At 43.6% G+C, this 19022-nt stretch overlaps 1 protein-coding gene across 1 annotated transcript in view; it reads right to left on the reverse strand.

The window, feature by feature from the left end:
* LOC108498692 (serum paraoxonase/arylesterase 2) overlaps positions 1-11588 on the reverse strand; it is a 14684-nt gene extending 3096 nt beyond the window's left edge. Inside the window, exons 1-5 of the mRNA XM_017817706.1 lie at positions 11467-11588; positions 7580-7650; positions 3245-3300; positions 2194-2359; positions 980-1106 (exon numbers count right to left, since the gene is read on the reverse strand). Coding sequence (XP_017673195.1) covers positions 980-1106; positions 2194-2359; positions 3245-3300; positions 7580-7650; positions 11467-11540 — 494 coding nt within the window. The 5' untranslated portion in view covers positions 11541-11588. The remainder of the gene's footprint in view (positions 1-979; positions 1107-2193; positions 2360-3244; positions 3301-7579; positions 7651-11466) is intronic.
* Positions 11589-19022: the final 7434 nt, after the last annotated feature.

The following is a 19022-nucleotide window of genomic DNA, read 5'->3' on the forward strand; positions in this document are numbered from 1 at the left end:
TCCTAAAATTTTTTTTTATACGTCTCTTTTTTTTTTTTTTTTTAACTTTCCCCTTTTTTTTTTTTTTTTTTTTTTTTTCCCTTTTTTTTTTTTTTTTTTTTTAAAACCAAGCAGTGGGGCGGGGGGGGGGAAGACAAACAAAAAAAAAAAACAAAAAAAAAAAAAAAAAAATAAAGAGAAATGGAGAAAGTTAAATAAAATAATGAAATGAGACGTATGAAGAAACATTTTAGGACTGCCCAGAATCCAGGCAGGACATGGTCATCCCACAGACATAAGGGTACTGCAATTAGAGATGGTACTGCAGATAGACACTGAGCTATTTAGATCCTTTTTACTCCTTTTTTTTTTTTTTGCATGAGCCAGGACTGTGCAGTGCTGAGACCTGAACAGGACTATACAGCATCAACTAGAAATCTAGCTGCCTGTCCATAAGCCCATGGAAATTCTTCTCTCTTTTCATTATGCTCAAGTGAAAAATCGAGAACAGGCAGATGTTGTGACAACTTCATCAATCTGGTTCTGTTTATCTTACAATCATTTTGCAGTAGGACAGACCAAGAAAATTTTGTATTGAAAGAAAAAGAAAAAAAGACAAAGCTAAATCTATGTTTATTTTTACAGTGTAGCATAGCAAATTCAGAATAATAAAACATCTGGAGATTCATATCTGCAATGACCTAAGAGTGGGCTACATGAAAGAAGGAGAAATGGATGCTAAGCTAATTCACTGCCATCAATCACAGCAGTGCTTAAGACTAGTTGAGTGGGACAACTATTAAAAATCTAATTTACAGAAGAGATTGGAGAAACATTGCTTTTGATTACATAGATAAGAAGTAATCAATAAGAGAAACAGGGATGCTGGTTAAAGGGGAAATATCACATATTAATAATACCTTAAAACCAAAAATCATCCTACGTTGGATTTCATTCAAAGCAACCTGTTCTGGAGGAAGATGGTATGTGGGTCCCATACCTTGCCAGAAGATCATGTTGAATGGTTTTCAGGTGTAAAAGAGAATTGTCATCTTCTACAAATTTAAACAATTCTACTGTGCTCTTCTGATGGGGATGGTTCACAACAAAGAGGTACACGGTGTCATCTTAAAAAAAGAAATGGAAACAGTTGAATTCTCTGCAGCAGCTTTCACGGCTGAGCATCCCCAGTGCTGATGCAGCCTCTAGTACAGAGCACGTGCCAAGTTTGGTGCATTTGTGCCAGGGCTCTTCAGAGGCAGAGGGACAAGTATCCATGTACTGCAGGATGCATCTGCAACAAGGTCCAGATCTCCAGCTACATTACTCCCAGGCTCACTCAGGGACCTGCTGGGTAAACTACATTTGCTATTTCTATCAAGGAAGAAAGAAATCACAACCTCATCCTTGTGCCTAAGCCAATGGGTTTTGCAATCTGTGAAACAGCCCCAGTCAACTGGAAGAAGAATCTCAAAGAGCCAGTTTGGGCTCTTTGGTTTGTTTATTACATCCTGTGAGAAAGCAGAAGGAGCTCCTGTACCCTGTGTAAGGCTGCAGCCCTTCTGCCCAGCCCTTCTGGTAAGATCCTGAATTAGCCACCACTGATTTCTCCAACACCTTCCCTTAAAGGGTAACTTGTATGGAGACACAGGTCAAGCTGCAGCAATGGTTCTCTTAATATCTGCAGACTTCTAATTGCCCTGCTAAAATCCCCAGTGAAAGGACAGGCAAAAAGATACTTTATTGGTAGTCAGAACCTGACACAGGAGAACATATCTTGGAGAGGAGAACCTGGCTTGGCCGAAGAGTAACAGAGGTTTTGGTAATTTACGGAGACTTGATAATTTATTGTTTTGCCACAAAAGTTTCCACTCTGGGCACTACCAGTTGGTGAAGGATGTATCTCCTCAAAATACCTGAACCCAGTGTGAGACAGGTGTAAACCGGCAAAATAAATTTTCTGTGGTTTTCAACTCAAACTTTTTCATGTTTCCTTTCCTTTTAATATACAGGACATCTTTCTGTTTTAGACAGATTGAGATTATGTGCAAGGTTGTTTCCTTTGATAGATGACATTTAGAAAATAGCCCAACAAAGACAAAAACCCCCCAAACCCTTTTGTCTCCTTGCAAGAGCAAGCTATTGTGGATGCTGCACAGGGATTTCTGTTTGTGCTCTTTAGGACAATATTTGCCACCACCTCAAGCTGTTTACCTCTGTCTACATAGGTGCTGATTCCATGAGGGTTAAATGATGACAGATCAAACCCTCGGCTGATTCTCAGTTCCACTGCCCTGGGATAGTCTTCATTCAAATCCATCAAAAACATTTCACCTGGCTTGTCTGGAGCAAAGCTCTTTAATCCTGGATATTTCAAACCCTATAGAATCAAAACATAAGAAAATTATTCCTGGATAAAAAGTAAACAGGAGCATCACAGAGCTGAAAATGCTGGAGTCTTGCTCTGACTTGCAAGAATACATCAGGATGTCCCCCTGCTTCAGCCTGCTGAGCCACAATGGAGGTGGAGGGACTGGCCCTGCTCTCTCTATCCAGCCCTCAGTCACAGTGCAAAGGGAGCAAACTGTATGGAGGGTGCAAGGAGCCACGCCCAAGGCACCACAGCCCCCACTGCAGCCACACTCCGTGTGCCAAACCCCTTTACAAACTGACACTGGGGGGAACCAGGCACCACTACAACATGGTAAAGCCATGAGGAACAGCAGCAGCGCAACAGATCATGATTTCTTGTATGCATTTTGCAACATTATCATTCCCTGGGTGTCCCTGGAACACGTAGATGAAAACAGCAGCTTTTGTTTTAGAAAATGATCACCTGCCATCCTGATTGGAAAAGAAAGCTGGAAAACCTATGTCCTAAAAGCTAAAAAAAAGTCAGGAACAACATAATCAACAAACAAAATCTGATTTTTTTTTTTAATTTTGAAATTCAGACATCTTCTTAACATGGCAGAGGATTGACATTTCAACATTTCAGTGAAGCAGCATGAAAGAAAGTCAAGGTTACGTGGGCAGATAAGTCAGTGCAATATACATGCTTCAGAGCCACCAACACCATCTCTGCATCAAGTGCACTTGCTCAAGCAGAAGGGAATGACAGATAAGCCAACACAAGACTGGGCTGTTCTTAGGGAGCCAGCCAGCCTTGTAGAAAAAAATTCTCCCTCCTGATATTTTCACCTATGGCTTCTGCAGGTAAGGAAGAAAGCAGGCCCCTGCATGGGAAGGTGCCACGGGCACTTACAGAGCTGATGAAAGCTAGTCCATTGGGAAGTATGTCGATGTCTTCGGAACCAGCTTCTGAAAACAAAGATAAACAGGGTTTTTCAGGTGACATTAGATATTTCCCATTGAAAAAAAATCCTCTTTAGTACAATTCCAGCTCTCATGAATGCCCCTTTCTGGCATGACTGAGCACGCAATGAAGTTCAGAGGAAAAGATCATTCTGCGTTAAAATTGGTAGCAGAAGATAGCATGTCAGGTCAGGAAATAGTACTGCAGCTCACTTCGTTTTGGGGGCTTAGGGGTGCCCCTGCAGTGGCCAGGCAGCCTCTCACCCAGCTCCATGTGCCCCCGGACAGCATGGGATGAATCACCAGGTTCTGACAACGATGTTCTGCAGCAATTAGTGTGGGCAACAAGATTTCCAGGGCAGGACCATCCCCATGACTCGGGCCTCAGGCTTGCATAAGGCAGCTCTGAGAACTGTGCACGCTAATTCTCCTGGTTGAGCTAGGACACTTCACGAAGATGGATTGCTAAATATTTAGTTAAAGCTCTCAAGTGTCAGAGAACCTACTATATCCATACAGCTAAGGGCTTTAATAGCTAGACCATACTTTTCACTGCAGGTAATCATTTCCAATATTACCAATTCCTGTATATCCTGTAATATTTTTCCTTGGTAGGAAAGAAGATAAAACAAAAGCCCTTTAGTGGAGAGGAACCAGAACCCCCAGTTCATCCCTCCAGGAAAGTTTCTCCCCAGCTCAGACCTGGGAAGATGCAGCGGCACAACTTCTCACTGAGGGCCAGGGTCAGCATCTTCTCAGCCTCAGGAAACCCCTGCTCCACTCCATGACTCCAACAAGCAGAGCATCCCTGCCTTCTGAAGAGCAAAACATCTGAAGATTCATTCTGGGGAGAGACAGCCTGTTATCCCACCCCTGGGTTTTTGTCTGAGTTTTCACTGGGCTCAGGCAGGAAGCAAACATCTGCACTGATGTGTCCAGAGACACAGTGTCCTCTGCCAGGGGAGGTTTAGGTTAGATATTAGGAAGAAATTCTTTACAGACAGGGTGATGGGCGGCCCAGGGAAGTGGAGGATTCTCCGTCCCTGGGGGTTTTTAAGGTGAGACTGGATGTGGCACTTAGTGCCATCGTCTAGTAACCATGGCGGTAGTGGATCAAGGGTTGCACTTGATGATCTTGGAGGTCTTTTCCAACCCATCTGATTCTATGATTCCATGATTTAGAGCCTGTATTTTCTAATTAAAGTTTTGAATTGGGGCTTTTTTTTTTATCTTAGCTTACAGTCTCATTTAAACCAGCAACTCCTTTTCTTTGCCTTAGTCTTTCCACGTCTGGGTTAATTTATAAAATGGGGTTAGTGGCGATTCTCCACTTCCTGGGATTGCTGGGAGGATAAAAGCACAAATAAATGCTGAGAGGCTCAATTGCCATGGTGACATGAGCTAGACAGACTGCTTTTGCTGGCAGCACACACTTGTGAGTGAATAAACAGAGATAAAATCATTTATCGCTACTGAATCAGTGAGGCTGCCAAGCAGAAAGATGAGCAGGCTAATTGGGAGCAGATAATTAAAAACTACAAGTTTCCAGTGGAAGGAGAGTGCTCAGAGCCCCACACCCAATTGCTTGGGAAGAAAGTGCCCAGCAAAGCACTTTTCAGGCACTTCATGGCCAGGTCCTGGTATGTGTGGAAGCGACTGAGTGCCATCAGAAGAGCAGTGAAATGCTGATTCAGCGCAACCCTGCTGAGCCAGCACCAGGGAGACAGTGAGGAGGGGATGGGGACACAGCCGGCCGCAGGGAAGCTCACAGGCTCTCCTGTGGGCCCCATTTTGGGAGGGCTGTTGCAGGTGTTATATGGCATAAGAGAGATAGGAACTGCTTTATTAGGTATCAGTTACCTGCAGGATATTGCTTAATTGTATCACTGAGCCCAGCTTGTCCATTCGGTTATCTAAACAGGCAGCATTTAAAAAAAATTAACAAATATTGAGAAAAATTACTACCTACTCTAGAAATGTTGTTCTTTATTTTATCTTAGATTGATGTATTCTGCAGGTGTATCTAACAATAAAACCCCCATCTGGATTTCATGTCCAAAAGCACGAGACTATTTTGCCTACATCCCAGGAACTGTTCCAGGATGAAAGTATTTCTGGCAGCTTCTTCTGTAGCTTCTTGAACTTTAGGAATTAGAACAGGAGATATGGTTACTTTATTGCAAACCAGTAACATGATTAGGCACCAATAAAAATCAGAAGCTACTGTTTATTCTAGAAATATAGCCTTTCCTACAGGAAATTGGTGTATTGGTGAATGGTGTATTGGTGTATTGGTGAATGAAGTTTTTTTGCAATTTTTTATTGGCTTGTTCAATGTTTGCATTTGTGCTTGCATAGCACAGTATCTGAAAAGCAGAATAGATCAAAGTCTTAAAAATAGAGATACAAAAATATGAAATTGCAGAAAGAAAAGGGGATAGTTTAAGATAATTTTGCTCATAGCTGATCCAGCCCTGGGACCTATGTCTCACTTAGGAGTTCAGAAGGACTGTTTTAAACATTAAAATAAAGACATAATGTTTATTCAACTTTATCATAGCACTTTAATGGAAAAAGGCCCAGGAGGCCAAGAGGTCCGTGGAGAAAGGCATTCTTACACAAAGGCACCCACAGGAGCAATCTTACAGATCTGAGTACAGCAAACCCTCTGTCTGAATAGTGCTACCTATGCAGCAACTAGGCTTTAGGGATCCTTGATCTCCCTGAATAATATAACCTCCCTAGTCATACCAAACGAGTTTTGGAAGATATTTGAGTGAACATGCCAACTTTTAAGTTTGCACAAATCCTTTGTTATTTCTCTTTCTGCCACATTGGACATGCTGAATTAATTTTTGGCATATTAATTTTTCTAAAGAGCTGTAAACAACAGAGCAAAGGCAAGGCAAGGTGCAGAGCTCAGTGTGCAGGGACAGTGTTAGAGGAGCACAGCAAGAAGCAGAAATGAAGCTCTGTAAATTGATCCACTGCAACCTCCAAGCAGAGACGGGTTCTCAGAATTCACCTAATCTCCACGTAAATGTCAGGCACCGAAAACGAAATGCTGTTAGGAAATGAAATACAACTTTATTTTTCATTTCCAGCTTTATTCTTTCCTCAACACAATAATCATGTTGCAAAAAAGTCTTAAAAAGATTGCAACAGTGAAATGCTTAAAAGAATTATATTAATCACCATCAAAAAAGCATTATTCAGAATCTTGTATGAGTAAATTACAGCTCAATCTAGAAGACCTGGAATATTTTTCAAATGCAATTCTGTACATAACCTCAGGCAAATGAACTCAGCATATACTCATTCGTGGCAGTAATTTGACTTTACAAAGATGCTTGAATCCTGACACAAGGAAGAAGCAAGATTTATGAAATCAACTCACTGACTCAGCAAGCTCAAAGGCAAGGCTGTTAAAGCTCATCCAATGATGTTTTTACATATGCAAAATCCAGGCAAATTTCAAAAGAATTTAAGACATTTCTGAAAATACTAAGGAGGGGAAAATCCCCAGCCATTAAGCTTAAAATTATTATTTGGGGAAAGGGAGACACAAAAAAGCAATCAATTTCAAAGCTATCCATTTTATACACTGGTTATCCTAATCAGAGAGAAAAAAAAAACAAGACAGAAACACTGGTGTGTGCTAAACACATGATCCAAAGTACAAAGTCAACATTTTGTCCACTTTGTTAGCAAACATAACCCCTTGCTCTTTGAAACCACATAGCTGCATTGCACAACCATGCCAGGCTCCTGCCTGCCATTGGCACCACGCGGTACCAGCCAGCTCCTAAATCTCCACAAAATGCGGCACTAAGGCGGGCAATCCTGGCTGGCATTTAGCAGCCACTCCTTCACCATATGCCTGTGGTCTTCTCCAAAAGCTTGCACCCTTGCAGCGTGTTCTGTCTTCAAGATGTCACCACCGTCTGACAGACACCTGTAGGTACCTGCCTGAAGAGCCAACATGCCCTCATCTAAAAGCCAGATCATTTCCTAAGTGGCTCAGCAAGCAGAAGTGTTTGCAAGGTACTCAATTTCAAGAAAAGGAACAGAAACTTTAAATACCGAAGGCAAAAAGCATTATATCAAACTAGTTTTTCAGCACAATTTTCTTCCTGCAGTTTCTCCCTACCTCCAAGTCCGAGTAACAAATGAAAGTCAAATGAGCACTTTGTTTTTTGGGATCAGGCTTGGAAGCTGACTTTAAGAAGCAGTTACAAAATAAGGCTGGACAAAAGCAAGGCACTCAGTTATTTTAAGCACATACCGATTCCTTTAATGAGCCGGCAGTTCGGGAGTGTTACTGGGGCTACTTCCCGTGAAGCATTGAGTGTGTTCCTGCAAGAGAAAAGAGCAGGGTTAACAGCACACAGCCAGTTTTAAAACAGGTAACATTCCTAGTTTTCAGTTTTATTGTCTGCCCCATCGCAGCAACAAATCAGCCATAAGATACTGAATAGACAAACCCCAGAACTGCAGCAGCAAATGCTCCAAATCACTGTGGTAGTTACATATGTCCAGGGATTAAGTGGTTGTTCCACACTGAGTAACTTTGGAAACTTGATTTTGTTCATGAACGTCAGGAACAAGCTTTCATGGCCCACCCCAGCTCAGACAATAAAATAAGACAGCCAAATTTTCTTCAGGTTTCAGTCACTTAACTGTAGTAGTATCCCACAGTTAGGACCAGCATTTCAGATGAGGAGAGGACGACCTACCCCAACCCAATGGCTGTATTTGCTGATCATGCCACCAGCAGTTGCACCTTCCTCATTTCTTACTCCACATTCAAAGGTAGTGATAGCACTGTTGTGAGGCAGGAGTACTCATTTCCTTACAACAAGCAGGACTTGGTAGTACAATTTTCAGCATCTTCTTCTCTCCTGATACCACTCCAAGCATCATTCTTCAGCAGTGCTTATTTCATTCACAAGTACCCACAAAACTCAGACTCTGGCTCATGCTTCACTGAACAAGCAGATACAGACAGGTACCTACACGAGTTCCTATTTCTCAATTTCCTCCATTCCAAGTTGTTTGCAAATCCTTATGAAAGACACCTCACTACCAGGATTGCTGTGTTTGACCATGCTGGTCCGCAATGCCCTAAGAAAATATATTCTATTTCTACATGAAAATGTCAGGGTAGAGTACTAGAATATTTCTTCCTTTTTTTTTTTTTTGCCCCCAGAAGAAAGCATTTAACCTAACATAGTTACTCCTTTGCATGTCTATCCTATGCATGTGTTGAGGCTATTGCTCCAACCACAGGAAATTCTGAACGCAAAGATCCCATAGCAAAACCTTGCCATGTTTATGTCATAGTTTTAGGCATAAACATAAACTAAACAGCAGTATCAGTCAGTGATATGAAAAGTATGTGCTACAGCTGAGCGTCGTATGGTATGTCAGTCCTGCCTGGTTTTAATCACTTAAAATAAGAATTGCGAATTGCTTCAATGCTGTATCATTCACATAGGTTGTTAATATAAGGCCAAAAAAAAGGTGAAAAAGGGTAAAAAGTGCAGAGGACAGCAAGGGAAAGGAACCAAGTTAAACCCTCCCAAGCCCTTTCTCTCCAGCCCAGGAGTACTGACAGAGAATTACACTGGCTCTCACCTGACAAACAGCACGGGAGGAGTATCAGCTCCCCTGTTGCCCACTGGCAACTTGGCACAGCCAAATCCACCAAGCACCCAAGGGTGGCTCAAGGCAATCCTGCCTGAAGTTTGCACTGCTGCCTGCTTAAGGCTTTTCCCTTCCCTGTTTTCATCAGCTTTTCCCAGGCAGGCTGCAAGCCACCCTGAGCCAAAGCACAGCAGGAACTCAGCTAGCAGCCAGAGAGGGATGATGATATCCCGACAGCATTCCCAGGGAAACACTTCATGGGCTGGAATGAGAGTAATTCAAAAGGACACTAGTCACAAGGCTGCAGCACATATAGAGGCTTTTGCAAAATGTGTCAGTTTATCTACCTCGCACAGCCTCAGCCACTCAGCCAGATGGCCTAGATAACTAACTGGCCGTACCAAGAACACAGGAGGCCTGCAATATATGGAGGATGCAACTTCAAAAAAAAGAAGGAACTTTTGCTACTTGGTGCAACCCCAATGCACGGCACCTTGTCCCACTGTTTCTCTTTCCAGTTTCAGTCCTATGCCCACTGTCCCACTTCATGGGACACAGAGGATAGGCCTTTCCTTCAGCAGGAACCCGTTGCATATTCAAAGACCTCTCTTTCAGTTTTCCTCATCTCTAGACTTACCAACCCTGGATTTTGGGGTTTTGGTTTTGAGGGGGTTTTTTGACAGGATTGAAAATCACTTCTTATTTTGGTTTTGCTCCCAATTCTTTTAAAACTGTCAGCATCTTTCTGGAAGTAGGCTGCTGTTTTGAACATAGTATGCAAGTTCAGTGCCCTATGGGTACAGTGTTACAAAATGATAACATTGTGTGTGAATATATAAATACATATGAACAATATCATATGCATATTGTTCTGAGGAAAGCAGTAACGCACATTTTATAATTATATAATTCACATTCACATTTTACAAATTAGCTCAGCGCTTTCTTCAGAGAATGAGCAGTTTAAAATGTCAATAGGGGAACTGGTGTCATTTCAGCTGGTAACACAGAACTTCACCTGTTTTCTGCTGTACGTGCCACAAAATACCAAACTCAGAAGGAACTGCAAAGACTCTTTGCTGGATTTCTGCCTTCTGGGTGGGGAATGGATAACTGAGACACATAGCAAGAGCTAATTACCCACAGTTTCTCTTAATTGTGTTAAATGACTTTTAGAGTACTTTGTGAACTGAAGCTGTGTGTTTCCAAACTCAGCAATCATCCTAAGACCTCTGCTACGCTGGAGTTTGCTGAAAACACAGCACGCAGGAAAAACCCACAGAGAGCCAAAGAGACAGGGGGGATCCCGTTTTTATCAGGAGATTATTCTTTACCAGATTTCCAATATTGCATTTGTTCATTCAGTTTGGAGGAGATGTGGGGACCGTTGCTCTCTACAGCCCTTCGAAATGTCTCACCCCAGTAAAGTCAGGGAATGTTTTCCAGCTCTGCCATCCCAGCTTGTGTGACTCCAGGGCAGGAGGGTTCTTCTACCGCTGTGGTTATCACTAATGCCTGAGGTGGATTTAGCGCAAGATGAAAGCACATCTATGTGAGGTACCTGGGTCCAGGTAGTATAGCCCCCCTTCTGTAATTACCTACAATTACCCAAAATTCAATTAGCTGGGTGTTGTTGCTTTGAAATCGAGCATTTGGAGTCCTTGTGGACATGAGTAAAATTATAATGATGTAGTTGCCTTTTAACACAGTAATTCACCACCACTTTTCTGACCTGAAATGACCAGTTATGTGTTTGCTTGCTTTCAGGACAGAAACTGCTGTAACACCATGGTACGAGGATCATGATATGGCTGGGTATTTCAGCTACAGCGAGGTCACATATTAGGATCACCAAAGCCTGTGCTCCGTCAGAGGAAACCTCATGTACACAGGGGCTATTGTTATCCAGAGGTCAGCTTTGGTAGAAAGTAACACACGTATCTGACAAACTGATTTCCGCTTACTGTTCGGCCAGTTGGTGGGAGATGAGGTAAATTCGCAGATATTGGGTTTTGATATACCCCGGTTAACTGCAGCCTCTGTAAAAACAGAGGTACTGGCCCCCTGCCCCAGGGCACCCTCTCCCTTTGGCCTCCTGGCTCCCAGCATCTTCCCAGGGAGAGTTTCACATTCTCCCACTGCAAAGGGCATTTCCATTGCACAAATGCTCCCGAAGTTAGTTTTTGAAGAAAGAGGATGAAAAAGGCATCGCAGTGCCTAGTTTTTCTCCGGGGAAAAACGGTTCCCTTGATAATGATGATGATAGCGATGGTGATGATAATGAAGAACCCTTCCCCTCTGGCTGCCACTGCACTTGTACAAGTGCGGGTGTCCGCCGAAGTCGAGCCCCAGCCCGGGAGCTGCGGTGCCCGTCAGCTCGAAGGGCGGAGGGGAGCCCTCGCCGCCCCGCGCCCGCCTCAGCCCCGCGGCAGGACCCGGCTGCCGCCCCCCACCCGCGGGCCACCCCCGTCCCACACCGCCGGCACCGCGACCCGCCGCTCCGAAACCCCGCAGGGCGGCTCCTACCGAAAGGCCAGCAGCCGCTCCGCCACCAGGGCTGCCGCTATCCCGACAAGAGCCACCACCAGCAGCTTCCCCATGGCCGATCCCCGCTCCCGACTCTGCCCCGTCCCGACCCGTCCCGCCCCGCCGCGCCTGCCCGGGCCGCCCCCGGGGCCCGGCGCCGCGCTCCCGCCGGCAGCGCCCTCCCATCCATTGCCTTCTCGCTCCGCCCGGCCGTGCCCCGCACCCGCGGCACCGTCCGCCCACCTCACGGCCGGCGAGCGCTAGGGACGCGGGAGCCGGACAGTGGCCCTCTGGAGGCTGCATGCTACAGCTCCCATGGGAAAGGCAGGTGGACCAAGTTCCAGCTCTGTTATTTAAAAAAACAACAACAAAAAAAAAAGTGTTGTACAAAAATAAGTGTGTCTGACCAAGACTATGTGATGCAGAATGTACAAGTACTCCGTGTACACCTCTAGGCTGAGATGTACATGCTAATACATGTGCACTAACAGCAAAGTTTCCCCCCAGAATGATGCTTCTTCCACTGCCATGCTCCCACCAAGTTTTCTCCTGTGTGCAGGACAAGGGCTACAGAATCCACCTTGGGGCTCCAGGGTTCCTCCATGCAGCAATCTGCTTTTGCATCATCTGCAGCACTGGCCTCCTTGGCCTTTTGCTTTTTTGGGGAACACACGTTAGCGGGTTAATGCCCTCCCTTAGCAGTTATCTTTCCCTTCCCTGCACAGCGAATGCCCCCACCTGCAAGGTTCACATTCCTTTGCGCTTCCCTGAAAGTCTGAGCAATCACTAAAAAGGTCTTCTCTGCTCTTCTTACCCTTGCCCTTGAGGCCAAGCAGATGCTCCACATTTAACAACACTTAAAGTAAAGCGTACTGGAGAAGAGGAGGCACCCTGAAATATCTTTTCCTCTCCATTTTGCCATGGCCCTTTTCCTTTTTTGGGTCCTTGATTACTTTGGAATTATAGGTAGATGAGATTTTTTTTTGGAGGAATGAATGGGGTTGCTGTGACCAAAGTGCAGGCCCCAGCACTTGTCCCATGTTGAACCTCATACCACTGGCTTCAGGCCATCAGTCCAGCCTGTCCAGATCCCTCCACAGAGCCTTTCTACCCTCCAACAGATCAACACTTCTGCCCAACTTGGTGTCATCTGCAAACTGACTGAGAGTGCACTCAATCCCCTCTTCCAGATCATTGATAAAGGTATTAAACAGTACTGGCCCCAATACTGAGCCCTGGGGAACACCGCTAGTGAATGGTCACCACCTGGATTTAACTCCATATACCACCGCTCTCTGGGACTGGCCATCCAGTCAGTTTTTTACCCAGCAAACAGTGCACCCATCCAAGCCATGAGCACTTTCTCCAGGAGAATTCTATGGGAAATGATGTCAATAGCCTTAGGTAGACACATCCACAGTCTTTCCCTCAACCACCAGGTGGGTCACCCTGTAATAGGAGGAGGCCAGGTTGGTCAAGCAGGACCTGCCTTTCACAAACCTATGCTGGCTGTGCCTGATCCCCTGATTGTCCAGCACATGCTGCATGACGGCACTCAAGACGATCTGCTCCATGACCTTCCCTGCCACTGAGGTCAGGCTGACAGGACTGTTTATAGTCATGCATTGCAGAACTCCAATTGTATGAGTCTTTCCACCCTATTTCCATGACAGCAACTATCCCACAGATTTTTCTGCTGCTTAATGGCTTCCTGCCCCTCCTGTTTGTTGCCCATGCTACATGCATTGGTGTAGATGCACTTCATTTGGGCTATTGATCCTGCCACTTTTTTTGGGGTAGGAACCCTAAGACGTGCATGACCATTTTCACGTGCTTCTGTGATTTCTAACACACAGTAACCCCTACGTCTTTGCTGCTGGATGGATCTCCATCCATCTCCATCCCCCTGCCACTGAGGCAGCAGACTGAAGGAACTTGCTAGCATACCACCCATCAAACATTGATTTACTACCTCCAGGCTTATCTCTAATTATTAATAATGGTTTTATCCCTTTCCCCCTTCAAATCTAGTTTAAGGCTCTTCCAATGAGCCCTTCTAACTCCTGTGCAGAGATCCTTTCCCCCTTTGAGACAGATGTACCCTGTCTGTCACCAACAGGCCTGATGTCGTCTAGATTGACCTATCATCAAAAATCCTAGATTCTGCTGTTTTACACAAGACTGGTTCTATATCTCAGGTTTCACAGCACCACTTTATTAGCATAGTATTTTTCATTTATTTATTTACACCACAGTTTCATGTGCAAGAGCATATACTGCTTACTGCCTGGTACTCAATTTTTGCACAAGGTGAGTGCAACTCATTTGATAAACTGTTAGTGTCTGGAGGGGAGATGTAGACAGCAGAGATGGTATAAGATTGCAAGAGTGGCCATACTGTGTAAAATGAAATGTTCATCTTACTGAAGATTCAACAAATGGAGTAGGCACGGGCTTACGAAGAGTAAGGAAATGGGGGGCAAGTTGGATAAATCACCAAAGATTCTTTCTCAGCTTCTAAATCTTTTCAGCTCAGTATGATGAGGTTTACCTTTTTAGTAACTCCTAATTGATCTATGATTCAAGTACTTTAATACCTTTCCTTGAAGTGAGTTGTGCTTTTACCATATTTTTTGCTGATGTCAAACCAGCTAGGCACCCCCTATGGTCACGGCAGGAAAACAACTACTTTGAGGTAGCAATTCATATGAAAGGTGCCTGAAATACATCAAGAAATCTTTCCTAAGAAATGGTCAGTTCTCTGCAGTCATTGGAAAGGAGCCTACAGTGACCAATTCAAATGCAGAAATCTGCTCTGTAGATTTCTGAAGGTAGATAGAGCGAATCTCCCTTGAAGTCTCTGCTCATCAAATCACCCTTGACTAAATGAAGACCCTGGCTTTTTCAGCAGCTTACCTCCTCAGCACATCCCCAGCCAGCCTGGCATCTGCCCAATGGCACTGTTGGCATCTGCTGTGGCTTTCCCTCAACAGCATGCCCCGGCTGGCCAAGTGGCTGCAGCAATGCTGGAAAACCCATGAATGCTCTTTGGTTCCAAATCTCTCTGAGGTCTTTGCTTTGGAGCACTCAGGAGACACTTGGAGTGACCTCTTGCCACATAGCAAAAGACTAAAAGCAGGAATGAATTGTGTGCATGTAATCAGCTGGAGAGGGATAATGTAACAAGCCTGGGAGTGGAGGAAGTAAGCAGAGCAAGAGATAAGAGAAGTCTTATGCTAATTTAGTCATTTAGACTCCTCTGCAGTCAAGAAAGGAAAAGAAGCCCTCTGTAAACATGTCCAAGCGTGGATTTATTCCATCTGGGAAAGCATGCATGAAGTAGAACAAGTAGTACTCTGTAGATGCCCAGCCTCCCTCCTTCCTTCTCTCTCCCAGTTCATAATAGATGGAAATGAGACAACTTGCTGAGAAAATAAAGGGTTGTATTTGAAAGTAAAGGGAAATTCTTCTACTAAAAACTTTGGAATTCTTAAATCTTTCATTTGTAAAAAGTATGTGCTTCCCTATCACATATCAGGATCTTTTTAAACAGATAAGATACAGAAGCTTATGTACACATGGATTTGGATTTTACAACAAACTATTTCAAAATGCATCATTCTTCAGTCATTAATGAAGGACAATGTGTTTTACCAAACAAACTTTAAAAAAGCTGTAACTCTCTTTTTATCCAGATTTTACTCTCTCTAATAGTGATGTTAATCTGAAGTAAATCCACTGATATCTGCATTGCCAAAGTATTTACAAGGGATTTGCACTAAAGATTAAAGGTCAGAATATTGTTCTAGAGCACTTTGGGGGGCTGATCTGAGTAAGTACCGAGGCATTCAGTGCAGGCATGATTGTATTAACTGGACTGTTCAGACTATGGGGGGCATTGAGGGACCCAAGCTCTGGAGGGCATTGAGGACAAATCTGATTGAGAACTAGAGATGAGTCAGGCTGTGTTCATTGACACAAGGCTCCTTTACAACTACTGAATAAAATTCAGAAGAGGACATGTGGGCATGAAGACAAGGCAGATGTTGCTATAGTTTAACTGTAAAAACAAGCAGAAATGTCAACACAGTGTGAAAAGGTTCAGAGGGAGTCTAATGAGATCTTAAACTGAACTCATTGGTTTTACTGAATACAGATCTTAAGACTGGGTTAATGTAAAGGCTATGTCCATCAGATTGCTGCTGACACACAGGTGCTGAACGAGCTTCAGGTAAAAATTAAAACTGGCAGGCAAGAAAGCTGCTTTCAACAAAACCAGGCAGAAATCAGCAAAGCCTGTGGTTTGCCTACGGAAAGATGAGAGAAAAGGCTTCTAAAGCTGTAGATCATAGAAATGACAAGATTCTCTACAAATGCTGTTGCCCAAAACCACTTTAACCCTGTTAGCTGATCAATGGAAAATTGCAGATGCCTTGCTCAAATACCTCAGCAATTTCTTAAACCTTGCATTCTTCAGCTCTGCTAGAGTTAAAACCACTTCTCAGCTCCCCATTCAAAAGCAGGGAGTAGAGATTCCTACAGCCACTGAGCAGTTGCCACAGAGAAAGGCAAAGTCCCTGCTCACACCCTACCACTGCACATAATTACAGTGTCATCAACTAGTTAGAAAACTGGAGTTCACCACTATCACCTAATAAAGAGATGGTATCTTAAGGTGTTCAAGAAGACAGATGCATAGTGCCTTTTACAATGAAAAAGGTAAAAACACTCCTTCAGGGACACAAAGGAATATTGACTTTCTTAACTGCTGAGAAAAATACGTGTCACAATGACATCAGTGGATTTGTGGGTGAGGGTGTTGAAAAGGCTCTTGCAGAAACGCTCTGGCTTACAGTCTTGTCCTGCCTCAAAACAAGCCGAAGTCTCTACTGGGTCTTTGCAGAGCTATCTGAAGACTACAGAACTGCCAGCCATGAGCAGCCCAGAGGCATCTGCATAAATTTGGGTATGCAAATAAGTTTCTGAACATATTTTGGTTCTTTCATGATGGCATGAGGTAATGAAGAGGTTCTCAGTGATGACAAGATGTCAGAACATGTCACTGTCAAAAACAGCCCCAAGCAAGGCTATGTCCTAGACCAGCTCTTGTTTACTGCCTTTATGCAGCAGTCTTTCTTGCTGCATCTGGAAGCAGCAGCAAAAAAAGCTGCTTTAATTATTTTATGGGTGGCAGAATTGCTAAACTGGAGAAATGCCAGCCTAAATCGAAAGTCACAGAGGTCCTCCCAGGCAATCGGCCCTTTGCTGCTGATAGTGTGCTGGGTGTGCAGGATATTACTGGTGGTTTTGATTGCAGTACCATGGCTCAGACCTGTCGCAAGCATAAAGCAAATAATGCTGTCTTTTTCCAGGCAGAAGCATGCTGAGCCAGTAGTGTACCTTGGCAATACAATGCTTAAGTCTTGTGGTGAATTCTGCTATCTTGGCAGCAAGCTCCTCAAACGCTGTGACTTGATAATAGTTTTTCAACTAAGGGAGAGGGCCACGTGGCTTTTGAAAGATTAAAGCTGTATATGAAAGGAAGGAGGTGCCTGACTTCAAACACAAGTAAAGGAGAGCATGTTCCTGTCATCATTACTGCTCTGTGAGAGCAGGACTCTCAGGCGATACATAGCAATTGCTCTGACTCTCAGCCCAGTCTGTGTGCACTACTTTAATGCCCTTGTAAATAAATAAAAAGTCAATGTCCTGAACACTATCAAATATTAGCCACTGCCAAAGACTCTCGCAGTTTTAGCTACACTGGTGTGAGCGTTGGTGCATGTATCACATATATGTGTTGCACATAGTTGTGTTCTGGGGTGGAAGGTGAAGTACAGTCCAATAAAACCTTACCAGCAGGCATCCAGCACTGATTTTTAGTTGTACCATCTGTTTCATGACACAAGAGGCTTTGAGGTGGCTAATGTAGTAAAGATGATACACTGATGCTACCACAGACTCTCACCTAAATGTAACAACCCAGTGACACAGAAGAGGACTAAGAGGGAAATGCCCAATTAAGCATTACCCAGTGATATCCCTGTTTATGCATTGCAAATATCAGTGAAATTTCTTAGAGGGGAAAAGAAAAGCCCAACAAAACAACAAAAACTGAATTTTCAGGATAAAATATCTAAGTAAAAAGATGCAAAGTGAGATCTAGAAATTCAGCAGCTTTCAAAATGCTTCAACACAAAAGGAGGAAATAACCTTGACTTATAAATATAGTAACAAACAAGAAACACTCTTCTACACACTACGCTGTGATGTTTTGTGCTACAGCAAACTGCAAGCATGATAAACAGTTTTAGTACATAAAGCTTTTTATAAAATTGGGGCTGCTTAAACTGTATTGGTACTATGAAACATAAAGAAAAGAGGAAATTGAAGTATAGAATGAACACCGCACTGCACATTTCTTCAGAGTGCGTGACCTATGTTTCCTACACCTGGTTTCTCACTTTCTAGGTTATCCCATATGTACCCCCCAACCTACTTGAAGATTTACATCAGGGTAAATCCAGTATAACACCATTAAGAATAAGTTATGCTTATCTCACAGTTCCAAGTCCTAGTACTGGTATTACCGGCGCTGCTTCAAATACATGAACGTAGATGTTGTCTGTGGTGGTTATTACATGATACAAAGGTAAGGAGACCTTCAAATTAGACTAGTGGAGTTCTAGTGGAGTACTCATCCATTCTAAGGCTGTGAAATGCATTTCATACTTCTTCATTGAAGGGGTGCTGGCCTGAAACTGTACAAGTGAATTGCAACTCATGCTTATGCAATATGTAGCTGGAATATTTGGGGTTTCAGACAAGTAGGAGCGGCAGAAACCCAGGTTAACATCCTTATCTCGAGATGGCATCAGGGGTTAGGTAGTTTGGTTGACCTGATCCCGCTGTGTTCGCACTCTTATCATGTAGTTTCATGTTCAGCTGTTGTCATGAAGGAAGAAGCAAGGGGTATTGTAAGAGGGCTCAGGGAGGTTGAACTGACGTCTCTTCTTTACCATCAAGGGAATCACAAATGCAGAGAGAAGCCAGAGTTGCTGTGGTAGGGAGGTCATATATACGGATAAAACCACACACACATTCACCCATTATTTAGTGTATTGACAGTATACAAAACAAAGTGCTCACAAACCTGAGAGCAGCTTTGCAAGTAGCAGCCATTGCCTTTAGCACAGAAAGCATCCCTAGCAGGAGTAGTAGTTTGGAGGCCAAGATAGCAAGACAGAAGAGTCAGGGCATGAGAAGTAACAGAATCAACTTTGCTTACATATTTTGGCAGCTTTGAGTAATTGCAGTCTTAAAAGACATCTGGCAGTTAGACTGGTTTGTTGCAAACCTAGTCTATGAGCCTGCCTAAGCACAAGCAAGATGAATGACATATCCTCATCCTTTCAGTGGGAAGAACTTTACACAGGTATTTAATTGTTTTTGTATGTGTCTGGATTTGTTTTCTTAATTTTCAAACCCTTTTCAAAAAACTGATGTGAAAACTAAATATGCTCTCATAAAGCTACAACTAATAGAAAAATACTTTT

This window comes from Lepidothrix coronata, unplaced genomic scaffold, assembly GCF_001604755.1.
Source record: "Lepidothrix coronata isolate B3197 unplaced genomic scaffold, Lepidothrix_coronata-1.0 Scaffold62, whole genome shotgun sequence".
Taxonomy (NCBI): domain Eukaryota; kingdom Metazoa; phylum Chordata; class Aves; order Passeriformes; family Pipridae; genus Lepidothrix; species Lepidothrix coronata.